The 17,531-nt window shown below is 44.6% G+C and overlaps 1 protein-coding gene across 1 annotated transcript in view; it reads right to left on the bottom strand.

The window, feature by feature from the left end:
* Positions 1-7,077: 7,077 nt before the first annotated feature.
* Positions 7,078-17,531, bottom strand: part of LOC307235562 (uncharacterized protein) — a 36,468-nt gene continuing 26,014 nt past the window's right edge. The window contains exons 7-17 of the mRNA XM_080007689.1: positions 16,137-16,292; positions 15,331-15,415; positions 14,845-15,133; positions 14,196-14,477; positions 13,838-14,114; positions 11,972-13,274; positions 10,609-10,715; positions 10,334-10,445; positions 10,028-10,146; positions 9,162-9,252; positions 7,078-8,555 (exon numbers count right to left, since the gene is read on the bottom strand). Of these exons, the coding sequence (XP_079863815.1) occupies positions 8,053-8,555; positions 9,162-9,252; positions 10,028-10,146; positions 10,334-10,445; positions 10,609-10,715; positions 11,972-13,274; positions 13,838-14,114; positions 14,196-14,477; positions 14,845-15,133; positions 15,331-15,415; positions 16,137-16,292 (3,324 nt within the window). The 3' untranslated portion in view covers positions 7,078-8,052. The remainder of the gene's footprint in view (positions 8,556-9,161; positions 9,253-10,027; positions 10,147-10,333; positions 10,446-10,608; positions 10,716-11,971; positions 13,275-13,837; positions 14,115-14,195; positions 14,478-14,844; positions 15,134-15,330; positions 15,416-16,136; positions 16,293-17,531) is intronic.

The raw sequence follows: 17,531 nt of genomic DNA, 5'->3' as shown, positions 1-17,531 counted from the left end.
TAAATCAGATCTAAAATCAGGATTTATTTTATGGTCCAAATACAAACGGATTTTCCTAAAGTGAAGTGTTTTATTCTAACCAAGGTTTAGAAGAAACCTGGAAATATAGTGACGACTATATTTACTTCTATTAAGATCGTAATGTACGTGAAATGAAATGTGGTTTCCACAGTTTTATTGAGATCGTAAAGTACATGAAATAGAAGGTGATTTATCTATTGAGACGGTAAATAGGAACATGAAATAGATAAAAAGGGAGAATAAACTCAAATTGACACAAAGGAAATTCCTAGGTTCATTAAATAAATTAATAAATAAATAAATAAAATAATACAAAATAAAATAACTTGAAGTAGCCTAATAACACCATGGGTACCAGTAATAGTAAAATGCTACAGAAGGATCAACAAGTACGGGAATCGAGGAAGCTTTCATATAAATCAGCTACAGCAGTTGAAAGTTAGGTTACAAGACAGAGAAAAGAAAAATAGGAAGTACAAGGCCGATTGGCAGGCTTTTGGAGAGTGGGTAGAGGAAGCTAATAACAGAGAAAAGAATAAGAAGCAGGGAGAGGAAAGGGATAGAGAGACAGGAATCAGGGAGAGAGACAGGGCCAGGAAAAGGGACAAAGAAAGCAGAAAGCATCAGCACCACCACCGTCTACTGCTAATCAATGTACTTCTTTGTATCCTATGTTACCGGTGAAAATATTGGATCTGTACCTGGACTCCCATCCTCCCGTACGGCGTCAACCTCCAAATCCACCCAACCTCATCCTTAACAACGAGCCGAACATCATCAACGCAGACATACCAGTGGTCGACCTAGAGAGCAATGACGACGATGCCCCGCAAGGAGCCACCGCCCACAGATACGGCTACCTCCACCTCCACCCCACCGCCTAAAGACGGCAAGAAAAGAATATCCTCTGACACCATATGAGACTACGGTCTGCTTTCATCAACGGACTGATGTTCCCACTCGGTGACATGTTAAAACGCTTGTTTGTCAACTGGAAGACGCAACACTTGCTGACACCATCCTCCACGCTGAACACGCCTACCAGACACACCAAAGGGACAAGGACCGCGCACAAGATTAAAAGAAACATGAGTCCCAGACCCAGGTGACCATGCTCACTCGAGCCATCACCCAAGGTCAGCGAGATCCGTCACGGCCTCAGCAAAACACCTCAGGCCATACCCGACGAGGCGGGGGATTCCGTGGAAGCCGTCTCAATCATCGAGGCCAAGGAGGTCACAACCTAGGCCACAGCATCTGCTATCGCCGCGGCCAGGAGCGAGGACCGCGCCTGTTTCACAGTGCCACAGAGATGACCACAGGGCAACTGAGTTCAAACAGGGGAATCTGGACATTATCAGAGTTGACGCCGGGAGGAGAGGACCCCAGGGAAAGACCCAAGCCATGGCTCTGTTTTGGCATTGCTGCCTATACCCGGCTTTACCCTCTCGGTGAAATTCTCCGGTCCATATGAAATCTGTGAGTACCTGATATTACACCAATAGCAGAGCCACTGTAAAGGGAAAGGGAAACCATTTGAGTGGAATGCAGAATGCCACCACAAAAACATTGTAGCAGAGGAGAGATACTCACCTACCAGTAAAGAACGAAAGAAAGAACGCAATGATCATATTTCTTAAACATTTCAGACTACTGGTTAAGGAGGAAACATTTTCTGAGGACCGATCACAGTTTTTTGCGTTGGTGCAGTAACTTTAAACAACCTCAGGGTCAGCTAGCCAGGTGGTTAGAGCTGCTGGACCAGTATCATTATGACATAAAGTAGTGCCACGCCCAGGGAAACTGCACAGTAATGCAGATGGTGTGTCACGATGCCACACACAGTCAGGGTGTGCAGGGCAAATTGATCAGGAATGTGGGACAGTAAATCGGACAGCACCCGCAGATAAACTACAAGAGGTCACGATCGCAACTTTAGTAAGAACCGCCTCAGCAAACACAGACTTGGAAGCGCAGAATAGGGACCCTGTGATCTCCCAGTTGATGCAGTGTAAGAAACAGAAAAGGACTGAGCCTGCTGCTTAGTTACTTTCACACTCTAAAAAGGCCACGCCTCCACCAGCTAGCACCAGGACCAGGTCCTCGGAAGGGGACCATTTTATTTTTTATTTATTTTTGGATATTCTGTTGGTCTAAGGTATGGGAACGCTGTTTCAGAGACCAGTGTTTAATTTATTTAAGGTATAGGAGCCCGGTGTGAGAGTGGCCTTTTTAGGTAGAGTAACCCTGTTTTAGAGTCTGTATTTTAGGTATGGGAACCCTGTGTCAGAGTCCAGGCATTCTTTTCTTTTTTTTGTTCTCCTTGATGGGGTGGTAGGCATCAGCCAGGGATTCTCCCTGGCCTCAATAAGGTGTTGGGGTATGTGGTGTGGTTTGAGCAGCCACACCTGTCCTGGATCTAGATAATTGGGGCCCAGGATCAGAGTGGCTGCATACCTGTTGCTTGTTTGTTCTAACAAACTAAAACCCCATCCCCACACACACACTTAGGATGAAAGCCCTTGTCATGCCAGGTGTCTTCCTGCTCCTGGGCTTATACCATCTAGCCCACTCTCTACAATAAACTGTGTCTGAAACCCTGTTGTCTGTGTGTGCCTGAAAACGCCACTTGGATGGCGTGTGGTAAGCGAAACTGCTACAAGTACTATAGCCCTGAACCTAGTTATAGAAGTATGGACTAACCCCTGTGGACTTTCTGTTGTGCCGGCGAGCCTTTTATTTTCCCTTTTGGCCCACATGCCATTGTTTTTTTGGACTTTTGAATAAAATACATGCCAAATGGTGCTGTTTCTGCCTCCGCCTCATCTCATGGCCCTAGGTTGAAAAACACCTCCAATTGTGGCTTTGGGACTATCAACAAAACTAAGAAATAAATGCAAAGGCCCCTTCAGGACAGTGAGGAAGCTGTCAGGGGTACTACATATGGAATAAAGAAATGTAATTGCCCCTTTTAAGGCTGTTGTGCACTGTAACAAACTAAAGGCATACCTCGGAACTCCAGAAAACTTAAACCCAGGGGGTGTCAGCATGACACAAGACATTGACTGGAATCCTAACTAATGACCCACTGGCAGCTGGGTGGGTTGGTCGGGTGTTAACAGGAGCCGAGACGCTCAAAGAAAACACAAGAGGTTGCCGCTGTTAAGAAGTGCTCTGGTAAATGAGAGATGTACCAACAGGGGAGGACAATAGTGTGGCAGATTTGCCACCCAAGTGACGTGCTCAGGGACCTCCAGCACAGAGACACAGACGACAGGGGGTTGTGAAGACCAGTTTATTGTAGAGATGAGGCTAGGTGGAATTAGCCAGGAGCAGATGGAACATGTCATGACACAGGGCTCCCAGCTTGACTGAGTGTGTGGACGGGGTTTTTAAACCTGATGCTTGTTAGCCCAACCAACGAGCATCAGGTGTGGCTACTCAAGCCATCCCATCCACCACAAATGGGTACTCTGGAAATGATGGGGGGGATGTTGGAAACACAGAACAACAGGGTACAGCACAAGAAACTATAGGAACATGGACTCCTAATGAGTGCCTTATCTTACCTTTAAGAGAGGACAGCGGAAACTCCACCCGTGCAAGGTTTCACATGGGCCAGGTGGCAAGGTCACGGAGAATTGTCAGAAAGCCAACTTGGCAAGAAGATTTTGTGATATAAATTTGCACTGTAAATGTATATGGTTCCAGGTTGAGATGTCAAAGTGGTATCACTTAGCTGTTTATTTTGTTTTACACTACATGACTGTTGTAGTTGTTGTTTGTTACTACCATCTATTGGCAAGTCACCTGTGTTTGAATAAATGAGAAAATATTTAATAATATATATTTTATAATAACACAGACAAGGTAATAAAAATATATACATTTCATATGTCTTTTTTTCACTTTCACAATATAATCACAATGCGGAACTTATCATGCGGAACTCAAGTCAAGGATCGGTTTTGGTTGGACCACTCAGCCTGCACCTGAAGTTGTGCCATGAACAGTTAAAAATGATGGGAACCGACGTTTTAATAAGATCTGGATTGAAAAACCGAACGAAACCACAACTATCCTTTAAGATGTTTGGAAGCCTTAGAAAGCCCTGAAAGTAGTCCACTATGGCAGCACCTTAGTGGTGTCAAACACTAAGACACTTAAATCTAATAAAAGACAACTTTAAAAAGGAGTTTAACTGAATGCACTTTCATTTGGGAGATAGACAGACAGGTTGATATGTGATCAAATCAAATTTTACAACTCATTAAACTCAATGTGTGCTCTACCTTTGCCAGTCGACTGGTGAAAATGCTCATTTGAACCTCTCCGTTGAATTTGGGTACAGGTGAAAATGTCAGGAAAGGGTCGAAAGGGAAACTTGAGCACAAGAATATCAAGTAGAGCAGAACGGAACGGAACGGAGCGCAGCAGAACCTGTCGTAAAACCAATCCTCTGGCAGGCGGCGTGCTTTTTATGTTTTTCTCCTCCTCCTACTCCTCCTCCTCCGCTGACCTGATTTCAAACTTGATGCAAAGTTTTGCACGGCGTTATGTAAGGGTCATTAAACACGTGTGCGCACACACACACACACACTGTAGCTAATCAAACCACACATACCTCATTTGTCATTCAGACACGGCTCATTGAAAAGTTACTTTGAATACCCTCTTGGAATGGACGTCTGGTAAACTCCACAACAGCTGGTCTAAGGTTTTGAGCTTCTCTTTATGCTATTAACATTTAATGGCAAGAGCCATCACACACACACACACACACACACACACACACAGTGGAGGAGGTCCTGAGGGATCTGAGAAATGTAGGTCAGATCCCTTACCACGTCTTGGATGAGATGAAGACAAGAGAGCACAATATGAACCATCGTTCTGTTTAAAGGAGGGCAGGATTTGTCTGTAAAGTGTCGTTTTTGTCGTTTGCTGCAGTTTATTGGTCTGCCGGGGTTATGCCATTGCTGGACCGGTCAGAATGCCCAGGCTGACCCCTGTCCACCGCCGAAAGCACCTACAATGGGCACGTGAGAGTCAGGACTGGACCATGGAGTTAAGGAAGAAGGTGGCCTGGCCTGTGAGGGTCTGATCCGATGGAGCATCTGTGGGATGTGCTGGAACAACAAGCCTGATCCACGGGGGACCCACCTCACAACTTACAAGACTTAAAGGATCTGCTGCTAATGTCTTGGTGCCAGATACCACAGGACACCTTCAGAGGTCTTGTGGAGTCCATGTCTCAACGGGTCAGAGCTGCTTTGGTGGCACGAGGGGGAGCTACACCATATTAGTGGTTAATAGTGGTGGTTTTAATGTTGTGGCTGATCGGTGTATAAACTACCTTAGTTTATTTAATTTGAATTTCAATTGTATTTAAAACATTTATTTGTACTTCCTTTGGGGGGGGGCATAACGTGCTTGAAATCCGAGGGAGGGGGGCTCGGGAAAAAAAAAAAGTTTGAATACGACTGGTCTAATGTGTGGCTGTGGTGCTCATTGTGAGGGCAAAGGTGTTTTTGTCCATCCCCCCTTTCGACGTTTCTCCTGTTTTCACCGCGTCTCCTCAGCCCACCCCCTCACCGCCCCTCGTGTGATCGTTTCTGTCTCGTCGCCACATCCAAGTGTCCTCTCACCTCGGATAATTAGGAAGGTTCCCTTCCTGCCTTTTCTTTTGCGCCCCCCCCTTCTTCACTGTTTACAGAATTATTATGTGCGCCAAGTCTGCTTGTTACGCAACCCTGTAAACGAGAAGGTCAGCGGACAGCCAACAATGCTGTGGATACTTGGCAGAAACAAAACACTTTGAACATCCAATTTGCATAATATTTCAATCGGTAAACATTGCAAATAGGGCCCTGGGGCTATCTTCCTTCAGTCACAATGGCACGGTTTGATTATAATGAAAAAAAAAAAAACCACAAATTGCACATATACAAAATAAATTTGTTTTTTTTTCCATATTTAAAAAATAATTTATAGTCTTATTTATTGAGTTCATGGCGGAATAGAACATTTAAAGTCAACAGCCTATGTCCAAGGTAGACCTTGGTGGATTAACTACAGTACACACACACACTCACACACTCTTTAGGCTTGGACATCCTGGTTAGAGAGAGAGAGTCTGAAAAAAGGAAGAGGAGTTCATGCTGGAAATTTCCTTTTAAGGTTTGAACAAAGCTTCGTTATGACCACCCACCCACACACACACACTCCTGTGGGTCGCACTTTCTTATCGTGCCACATGATGACTTCTCGCAACTATGTGCTCGTGTTTTTTTCTTTTTATCCTGAAGTGACAAAATGAATGCAGGGTAAGGATAAAAAGTTTAACTGGGGTGACAAACTTTTGCTTTGGGCAAATTGAACACCTTGAAAATAGTACTGATCTCCACACAGGTGTATTTATCCTTTACTAGTTATAAAGTCCTTGAGTTATTAATGTAACTATGAATACAAGTTAATCAGATGTGGATGGGAATGTGAATGAAAGTGATGCAAATTCTAGCTTGACGAATCGAATCCTTGAGTTTCTAAACTTTCCTTAAGTAACTAGAGAGATTGGACATCAAACCTCGAATGTGAACTCAGTCATTCTTTACTGGATGTTTTTTTTTATGTGCAAGACAAACTCTCAAAGGAAATACACAGTAAAACATAAACGCATACACACTTATCTGGTAAAACGGTGAAAGCAACACATTCCATTTGTAAGAAAAAGGGAAAGAAAATAACTTTAAGCTGAAGTTCCGCTTTTCTTTGGGTGATGTTTTTAGTGGATGGGTGACGTTTTATTTCATGATTTGTAAACATTTATTTTGGTCAGTTTTCACAGTGGAAAGCTCTTAGTGAAAGTTATACGACAATTCTAATGCATTATTTTAGGAATATATATTCTTTACCGTGCGTCAATGTGAACCAAGGTGCTCTGTTGTTTTAATAAAGATTTCTTGCAGAACACCACCAAATATATATATATATATATATATATATATATATATATATATATATATATATATATATATATATATATATTTACACATATATAGTATAGTATAAGTAAAATAAAATATAAATAATTTTCATAATTACCACCTTTACTCATCATGCTCCATCCACCAAAAAGGACCAACATAATTAGTAAATCATCCACTGAACATGTTACGGGCGATAAGTAAGTAATACCACAAGAAAACCCTGCTTCTCTTGAAAACTTGACACATGGCCAATGCTTTGAAAGCGCTGCAATGGACCCTTAGACCAAATCCTGACATCATTGCCAAATATTCTTAACATCTCAACCCTTCTAGTCTCTTTAATATCAGTTTGATATTAGCCACAGAAGCCACAGTAAAAGACTTGGTTTCCTGGCTTCTTATTCTTCTTAAAAAAAGTGTATTGTAAAAACAGACAGGCAATTAAGACAACAACCTATCCCCTCATTCCGCATTGCAGCTAAAAATCTGGGAGCCTTTTGCTATGCCTGCTGGAAAATACGGGAAATAAAACCACTCCCTTTGTTCGGTTTCTTTCCTGAAAAAAATAAATCAAGGTCAGTCTCATATGGTGGGTTCTGTGATACATGAACATCAGAAATATTTACAGGCGTTGCAAGTGATTATTTTTAAGATTTCTTAAACATTTTAGCCTCGGGCCCCGGGCTCCGGCCCAGGGCCAAATTGAAGTCCTTACATGTACAGAATGATCCATCTGAAGTTGGCCCACAAAAACACATTTCTGCTCAAAAATGACCACATTTTTCACTTCAAGATTTTGAAAACTTAAATGAGAAATGAAGGAAGGAGTTAATAAGGTCATTCCCAGCTGTGTGATTGGTAGCATTATTAGCCAATCACAAACCAGGAAGTAGAGAAATAATAGTATACTCTGGGTGTGCAAATATATTCCGGTCCATTCACAAACTCTTGGCCCACTTAAGCATTGCTTTGACCCTCTTTGGACAGTTTTTTATTTGGGTCCACTTTTGGGGCCGTTTCGATTGGTCCTATGCACTGGCCATCACTGGACTATCTGAGGCATCTCACTCCAGGCCTTGGCCTTCTTCTTGGCCAGGGCCATCCAGGGGGGCTCGTCCTGGGGCAGGGCTGGAGGGGGGGAGCCAGGTGTGGCCTGGTCCCGGGCTGGGACAGCTTGGTGGGTTCCAGAGAGCCCCGGAGCCCTGGACGGAGCGTGAACAGATGGCGGCGTCCTCGATGAAAACTGAGGCGTGGGGGTAGAGCTTTGGGGCCGGGGCGTCTTAGAGGAGGGTACGGGCACGAGGGGAGGGAGGGCGGCTTTGGGGAGGGACGGGGCGTTGGTGCAAGACGGGGCTCTCTGGGAAACGGGTACCGGAGTAGGGGGGGAGAGGGCTCTTCTGGGGAGGGCAGGCTGGGGGGGCTTCGGGGTGATGGGGCAGGGGTGACACTGTGGCTTTGGGGGCTGGGGAGGCACTGGAGTGGGAGTGGGGGTGGGGGGAGCTCTCCTGCCCTCCTTCTCCACAAGCGATCGAAGCCCGGCCGCCTCTGGAGACGTTGTTGTGAAGGGACACACACATTCAAAGACATTTAAATACAGACTTTAAAGACATTCAGAGATCACATGTAAAACAAATACAACTTCTCAAACTAAAGGACAAGTCATCCATAACAGGATAATTCCTCCTTATTGTTTGCATTATTGTATTATATAATATTGTAACAACATTTTCCTTTTTTTAATTTGTTATGCAAGTGCTCTTATTTTGGAGCAGAACATTTGCCACAAGAGGGCAGCGTCTTTTCACTAAGATTAGTCAAACGTTTGAGAGTAAACTGATTTTGGCAGGGCTTTGGGATTGGCCTGCGGTTGCAAGCGATGGCATTTTTGGTGCTTTCCCCCAGAATTTAAAAACAAGAGTCATTTTACCTACGTCAATGAAACACACAAACGTGCATGCACATTTTGAACTGGGTACAGGTGAGAATCATCTCATCTCATCATCTCATCTCATCACGTGTTGTGGAACCACAAGGGAATGGAGGTAAATTGTGAAGGTAGGACTATTTTGATTTAGAAGAGTGTGTGTGTGTGTGTGTGTGTGTGTGTGTGTGTGTGTGTGTGTGTGTGTGTGTGTGTGTGTGTGTTCGTACCCTTGCCGGTGGAGTCCGGCGTCTTGCTGTGCTCCTTGCTGGCAGCTGAGCTGACGTAGAGCGGCGGGGAGGATTTCCTCTCTGGCTCCTCCTGTACCCAGACACAAGTGATAATTCCTCCATAAGTCGCCAATAAAGTGACCCGTGGAGAGTCACTTTAAAGGAGAGGTTAGCTATTTTTTTTTTTTTTTTAAATTGTATTTATTAGTTACAACCCAGGCCTTAATAAAAGGATGGGAACCGATATCTGGGGTTTTTATTGACTTTTTTGCACGTCCCACAAACAGCTCTTTCAGCAACTTCCGCACTAACGAACGAAGAGACTAGAAACAGGAAGTTGCGCCGCTTCCCGCTGGCGACCAGCTGCAGCCGACGTTACCCTTTGTACTGCAGCAATTGCAAAAGGTAGTTTTCAGTAGTCGAGTAGTTATTCAAAGCATGCTGAAAAAATACACAAAGACTCCTGTGACTACATTGTGAACGTGATTCTTTAAGGTTTAAACGACTAAAAATATAATCAAATATTTGGAATGTTGCGGGGCCACTAAAACAGATTAGCGGCAGCGCCGGCCAGCCATCTCCGCCAACCCTCCAACCTCTTTTTAGATGACAAGGATTTTGGACCTTTTGCTGCTCACTTTGGACTTTAAAAGCCAAGTGGCACAAATCCACATGTACCTGAGGTATTTCTGTGCTTCAATGTGTGGAATACGCCAAGAGGATCGGACGTCTTCCTCAAGGTTACGAATTTAGCATATTGACTCTATTCCAGTTTCTTTGTTGTTGGCGTCCGCTCAGAATTGCATCCGGGCCATTTCAATTTTTAAATTATCTTTTTAAATTTGCCTGGACGGAAAACAAATTACCTTCTTGGCGCTGGAGTCGTCGAGGGAGCTATCTTTATAGATCTTCTGTTTCTGCCGGGCCACGCTGATCCAGCTGGGGGAGTCCGAGCCGCTGGGACAGCCACGACCGGCCGCTGGGTCTGAACGCAACATGCAGGAGAACCATCATGAATATGGTCCGTGGTTTCCAAAAGGGGCTGTTTGCATTAGGATTGAGTCCGTTTCTCCTTTGTTTTCATTCGTATGGATCCACTTATTTCCTATCACTTCCACAGCGTGGAGGACAGGAAACACAAATTGTGTGATTAATATGCGTTATATACGTACCTGGAACGCGTCCTTGCATCTCTGGCTTTTTGGGCAGGGTGGGCTTGACACCGATTGGGTGTGGCGGGGGTAGCTTATTGCCAGGCAGATGTGCCGGTGTCTCAAGGTTGGACTACGGAAATAATTGTTTATTAATATGAGAGTAATTTAACGGTCGTCTCCCCCTTTAATGAGTTCAATGTTACATCGGTTTTAACTGGTTTTGCCGTCGCTAGCGTTTCATTCTACAACACATAAGGCTCCCGACCGCTTGACGCCATTGCTGGAGCTCTGACCTCAGTGTTGTCCTCGTGGGAGTCGCGATGAGGCAGCGGCACGGCGGTCCTCCTCAGCCTCACCCCGAACGGGTTCTCTGGGCCTCCCTCCACCAGGACCGGACTCTCTTCAGGTTCAAGATTCAAGAGAAAGAGAGCTTCCGTCATGCTATATATTGACACAAGAAAAGACGCTATTCCAGGTAGTTTTGGCACAAAAGACCTACCTGAGTGGAAAGAAAGCATACTTACGTGTGTTACCTAAATGTGTACTTAGTATATCTAGCATATTCTTTGTGTGTTCACAATTAATATAATACATTTGTGTGAAACCACTTAGGAGCTAGAAGTACTTAGCCTACTTTGACGACCAAAATAACACACGTCAATACTTATACTTAAGTATACTAAAGAAAGCTTAAGTTAGGTAAACGTTTCAATATACTTTTTACAAGTGTATATACTTTTGATATACTTTTCAACACACTTTATATACTACAAATATTACTTTCTGTACACCAAAAAATCATTTTTGTTTCCACTTGGGTAGGTAACACTGGATGTATGGAATTAACAACATTCAAAACTAGAGACATTGAGAATAATACAACAAACAAGAGAGGTTTTTATGGCACTGCAAAGTTTTACGAGAAAAGAAAAAAAAAAAAAAGAAAGGCCATCTCTGGTGTTTTGGGGACAGATCTGACAACTGTGGCAAAAATAATCGACACAATTGAAACTACCGTACACCTAGACAACCGCACAGTTGTGAATTTGAGAGAATTTAATGTGACAATTGATATCATCACAGGGAATTTAAGAGAAAAAAAATACAATAGATCACAACATTTCCTTATCTAATTAAAATAGAATTGTTGAGAATCCAACCGAAATTCATTGTGTTTGAAATGTGATTGTCGGTCCAAAAATCAAAGTCATTCAAATAAAGCTCCATCAATTCTTCAGGTTTGAGGACGATAGAACATTTTATATGGAGGGCGTATTTATTGTACATTGCCAGATTTGACAATAACTTTGCCTACATACAGTACTGCTTATATTGCTTTTATTGCTAATTTTAGGTTTATTGAATATTGACAATTTTTTCTTGTTATTGTCGGGTTTATTTAATTGTTTATTATGTTGTTTAATTCTAAGGTTTACATTCATTGTGCATTTTAGTAGTCATACTTCATTGTATATTGTTAGCTTTGTTGTTTATCGCAGGCTATTTTTCTATCTTTGAGCCAATATTTCAGGTCATCCTATTGTCTATTGCATATTGCCATTTTCTTTTTTCTATTTGCATTCCTACTACTTTATTATTATTATTATTATTGTCTATTTTGATGTGAGCGGCTGTGACACATCAAGACGTGCTCACCTTCTGTGGCTGCAACGGTGGGTGGGGGCTTTGCGGGGGCGCCCGCCACGGTCCTGGGCCTGGCCGGGCTCAGGACCACCTCCACCGAGCTCAGCTGCTCCGCCTTGGCAGGGGGAGGGGGGTCTTTCTCGTCTGCCGACGCCCGAGGTGACGACGGGGAACAAGCGGAGGGGGCACAGGGCGGCGGGGAGGAGGGAGAGGGGCCGTCTGACCTCTGCCAGGCGGGGGCGGCGGTGAGGCGACAGTCAGCACATTCCTCTGCGGCCACCTCCCCTCTTTCCTCGTCTTCTTCCTCTCGTACGGCCGCTCCATCGGGTGTCGACGGTAGGCTCCCTTTCGCTTTTTCTACGGCCCCCGCAGCTTCTTCTTCTTGAAAGGTTTCACCGCCACTATTTAGCTCCAGGGCCGTTGCTGTGAGAGAGGAGGGCTCGTCTTCATCCTCCTCCTCCTCTTCCTCCTCCTCCTTCACCGCTACAGACGACGCTAGTTCCAAACCAGAGGATGCAGGGTGGACGCTGGAGGCAGCCGCGGTAGCAGCCATGACACCCGAAACAACCTTTTCACCGTCGTGCTCCGTTTGGTTCTTCGGAGAGTGAACTTGCTGCTCTGAGACGGCCACTTGGATTGGCTCTGTGATCTGGTCCCTTTTTATCGGCTCCTGGTCTCTTTGGCAGGCCTCCGCCTGGCCCCCACCGAGGGAGGCCTCCTTTGTGACCGCCGTATCCGTGTCCGGCTCCATCGCTTCCGCGGCGGTGTCCACACCTGCTCGGCCCGCTTCCATGCCTTCTGGCGCTCGTTTTGGTCGGCGAGCCTCGTTTGCGATCCCCGAGCCCTGGTCCACGTTCTCGCTCTCGCTCTCGCTCTCGTTCTCGCTCTCGCTCTCTCCGTCTCCGTGGAGGCTTTGATCCAAAGTTGCCTGGTGGCCCGGCTGGGTGGGGGGTCGGGCCGCGACCTCTTCTCTGTCAAAACCAATGCCCTCCACCCGTTCCCCTCGATCCTTGGCTTGTTGTTGTTGTTGTTGTTGTTGTTGTTGTTGTTGTTGTTGTTGTTGTTGTTGTTCTCCTCCCTCCTCTTGCTGCTTCTCCAGTTCTTCCTCTTGCCCTGCCACCTTCTGGAGTTCAGTTACCTCCTCTTCCTCTACATCACTCTCTCGCCCACTGTCGTCATCATCTTCTTCTTCCTCTTCCTCCTCCTCCTCCTGTTTGTTGCTCTCGCTTGAATAGGCGGTATTTATTTCTTCTTCTTCTTCTTCTTCGGTGGGGGATTCCTGTCCGGCTTCTTGGATCTCCTCCTCATTTTCTTCCTGGCCAGGAGAGAGGACAATATGAGGGGCGAGGAAAGGACAATTTAAATAGTCCTAAATTACAAATATTAAGACAGCCTCGTTATTTTCATTTGCAATGTTTTCTTAGTCCTGGAGTGGTTTCCAGGAGGTTAAGGAGAAAATAACAATATCGTGATGACACTAGATGTGTCATCACGATATTGTTATTTTATCTGGGATATCATCCCATATATCATCTGGGATTTTGGATATTGTAAAAATGTCACATAGTTAGTTACATATAGACAAGGGTGTCATGCATTACAGTAATTAATGCCATTTTCTGGACTTCATAGACTAAGTTCTTATGCCCTACCTGCTTAGTCCTCATATCCACATTACTGATGATTGTTTCTCAAATATTTCTTGCGTGTAAATATCTTACGATAGCGACAACTATCATCCCCAAAATATAGTTAATAATTTCAATTGTTATCAAGGTATTTGTAAAAAAAACAAACAAAAAAATAAAATGTGATATTTGATTTTGTTAACATCGCCCAGGCCTGGTTTGAATCGATATAGAACAGAGGAGCACTTACTGCATGTTGTCCAAACTGTTCCACCACTTCTTCCTGTTCCTTCTCCTCCTCTTCCTCACCAGCCTCTACAGCTTCCCAGGGAGGAGAGCAGTTGTCCAGGCTGCCCTCTTCCTCTCTCTGGGGCTCCGTAGTGGATGGAGGGGCTCGATGGCCGGCAAACAGCTCCTCTTCCTCTTCCTCCTTCTCCTCCTCCTCCTCCTCCTCCTCATCATCTTCCTCCTCACCGTTTAGCTCTTCTGGCGCCATCAGCCCCTTCCCTCCCTCCGTCTCCTCCGCTCTATAGCCCCCCTGCTTCACCATCACCATCACCACCTCCTCCTCCTCCTTCTCGTCCTCCTCCTCCTCCTCCTCGTCCTCCTCCTCCTCGTCCTCCTTCCCCCGCATCTCCAGCAGCACGGTGTCAGTGTCCAGGCCCAGTGCGCGGGAGTGGAGCGGGCTCCTCCTCAAGGAGCTCAGCACCTCCTGCAGGAAGGAGCTCTCCTCTTCCCCTCCCATGGCACTCAGGCCGCCCTCCTCCTCTTCCTCTCCTCCCATTGGGGTGGAAAACTGGCTTTCGAGCGCGCCGCCAGCCGTTCCGTACGGGGTGCCCAGGGGGTCCAGCACATACTCTCTCTGGCCACCGGGGGGCTCCGGTGAGGCCCTGTTGGTAGGGGTTGGGGGTTGGATAAAACAAATATAACAACTTAAAATAAATAAATGATCTGAAAAGGTTATTTTTTTCGATACACTGAAACATTCAATCAGGATAGCAACTCTTGGCTGGTAATTGCAATCTTGCATGGCAATTAATAATTACAAAAAAACATTTTTGAGGTCCTCTTTATTTATTTAATCTTCTCTCAATTTAATGCACTTTTCAATGTGTTGAAATGCATTTCGTTTTTTTAACTATTTCCGACAGTGCATGGGCGCGTCCAGGTAGGTGAAAAGTTGTCAATGCAACACCAGGTATGGAGACAACACAACACAACAATGCTAAATGGTGCAAAATAGCGTCGGCCAGCCACCTTGTGCTGCTGGGAGAAGAGCCGCTGGAGGAGGGGGCCTGGGGCTGGCCGTCGGGGGTTTCCCCCGAACTAAGGAGGGGAACGTAAGCTCCAGGGGTGTGAGAACCATCCTGCCCTGCCCGCCGATCCCCTTCTCCCTCCTCACTCTCCTCCTCCTCCTCCTCCCCCTCATCTCCCAGCGGGGATTGTTTGGAGTGCTGCGATGGCTCCATTTCCTCTTCTCCTTCCTTTCCCTCCTCTTTGTCATCCTCCTCCACCCCCTCTGGTCTCAGCTGATCCCTGCTTCCTTCTGGATGACAGACAAATATGCATGACAGAGCAAGGAAACCGCAAGGAGGTGATGGGTCACAGTTTGGAGGAAGGCAAAATAATGTGGAAAATAGACACGGTGGAAGATATGCTGACCCACAATCCCAATAGGCAAAGCCGCTGCTCTTTCCTCGTACTATGTCCACACACAAGATACACAAGTTTGGGAACACCTACCTATGACCTCCTGCTCCAAAGGTTCAGGTGTAGCTCCCGTTCTCTCCTCTGCCTCGGAGTCTCCCTCCGCTTTGAACTCCACCCTCTACAGGCGGAGAAGACATGAGCTATTTACAAATCAGAGCAATGTACAGAATTGGTAGCATTTAAGTCGGCTTTACACCACATCCGACAAATTCATTCTTATGGAGAGTTAAGATTTCTGCGTCCGGTCGACGGTGTTCAAATGTTTTAAATCTTGTGACAAATGAGACCGACATTACAACAGGAAGTTACTTTTTTTTATTGGAACTGGGCTTAAAACTAAGGCAATAAGTTACATGTATAGAATAATGATGTGTTAACATTAATGTTGAATGTCACAATATTCACTCTCAACAAATCTCTATATATAATCAGATAATAATATCTATATGAATGAATCCTGTGTATTTTTTCCTCCACTTTGCAAACACTATATAAAGGGAGTTTTAAACACTCATTCGTGGAAAATGGAAAATATCCATCTGAACAAACTACTTGCTGTTGTACTGGAAAAAATGAGCTGCCCCATCTTTCCCTGACAGATTTTGCGATGCCAAAACGATACACGGTTCATCTGACGGCCGCTAGGGGGGAGGATGAACTTCAGGATGCGTTTTCGGATTTGGTGTAAAGCCGGCTAAAGCTTTGACACATCTTGCTATGAAACATACAAAATAAATGGAATCTTGAGGTTGCTCAAAAACACAGTGGAACAAAACATTTTTTTTTTTTTTCGAAGAAGGGGATGGTATGGATTTTCCAAGTGCACACGAGTGACGTACAGTGGGTTTCCTCCTGTTGCAGGCTTTGTGCCACAGGCCCATCTTGTGCTTGGCGGCCGAGTTGTCCAGGCAGCAGAAGGGACTGGCGGGCTGGCTGAAGTCGCCCGGAACCGGCACCAGGGGGCTCACTGCTCTGCTGGAGACCGCACAGGACAACTGGGAGAAGAGGGCATGAAAGTAGGAGAAAGGAAGGGAGGAGATACAGGAAGAGGGAGCGATAAGCAGAGGGATAGAGATGGAGGGGTGTACAAAGTGTTGGAAATGAGAGAGGGGGAGTCAAAGGGAAAAAGGAAAGATTATCTTCTGAGATGTTCCACAAATATAACTCATTCTCAACAAATACTGATGTCAGTGTCCTTTGTTAATGAAAAAAGGACAGAGAACTAAGAGTTATTTTTTTAGGTCAGTGACATCATCTGACAAGACTCTCCAATTTCTCCTTCATCAGCTTTGACAGGGGACTTTAAATAGCCGCTCCAAGATGACGGGACAACAGCAATTTGGTGGTTGGAAATAGTCACAAAAGAAAAATAAAGGTGAGAGCGAAAGAGAGAGAGAGAGAGAGAGAGAGAGAGAGAGAGAGAGAGAGCACAAAGACAACCAAGCTGTATAAACATGAAAAGCTTCTTATTTTCAGCTTATGTTCAATCGCCAGTATAAAAAATACTATCTAAAAATACAATACAATATCTGTCCATTTCTTTTCCATTCTCTCTCTCATTTGAGCTCAAATGCCAAAAAAAGTGAGTTACATTTATTTTTTTTCTCTCACAACACACTATCATATTTTTCCTTTTTCAATATAGTTTTGAGTTTACGGAACTTTTTTTGCAAATTATTTTTGTGAATTGACAACATTTATAATTTGTGAACTGTATTTTATATTTACAGATTGCAAATATACGCACGGAACTGTCGATCCATTCACACAAATACTATTGAGACAAACCTACCCCCATAGGCCTCCTATGTAGTATGATGAGTATGAGTAGAGTGAGTGAGAAAGTCTGATAGCGTGTAAGTGTGATGGTACAGTATATGGATGGTGATATGAACTAAACTAAACTAAACGGCCTCTCATAGCTTCGATCTGTTGTCTCTGAGAACTGCCGCTGCCTTACCAAACATGCGATCAAGTATTTTGAATGCCTTCTTTATTCATCCACATCCAAATAGTGTATAAACACAACTAACAAACTATTTTTTTCTTGAACATTGAATTTGCATAAATGTCAATCTGTAAACATTGCAAATAGGGCCCTGGGGCAATCTTCCTTCAGTTACTTTGGCAGGGATTGATTATAAAAACAACAACAACAACAACAACAAAACATACAAACACATACCTGTACAAAATATTTTTTCCATATTTAGAAATCATTTATAGTCTTAGAC

The sequence above is a fragment of the Zeus faber genome (genome assembly GCF_960531495.2).
Source record: "Zeus faber genome assembly, chromosome: 10".
Lineage (NCBI taxonomy): Eukaryota > Metazoa > Chordata > Actinopteri > Zeiformes > Zeidae > Zeus > Zeus faber.
Note: the sequence above shows the minus strand (reverse complement) of the source record. Positions and strands in the feature narration are given on the sequence as shown.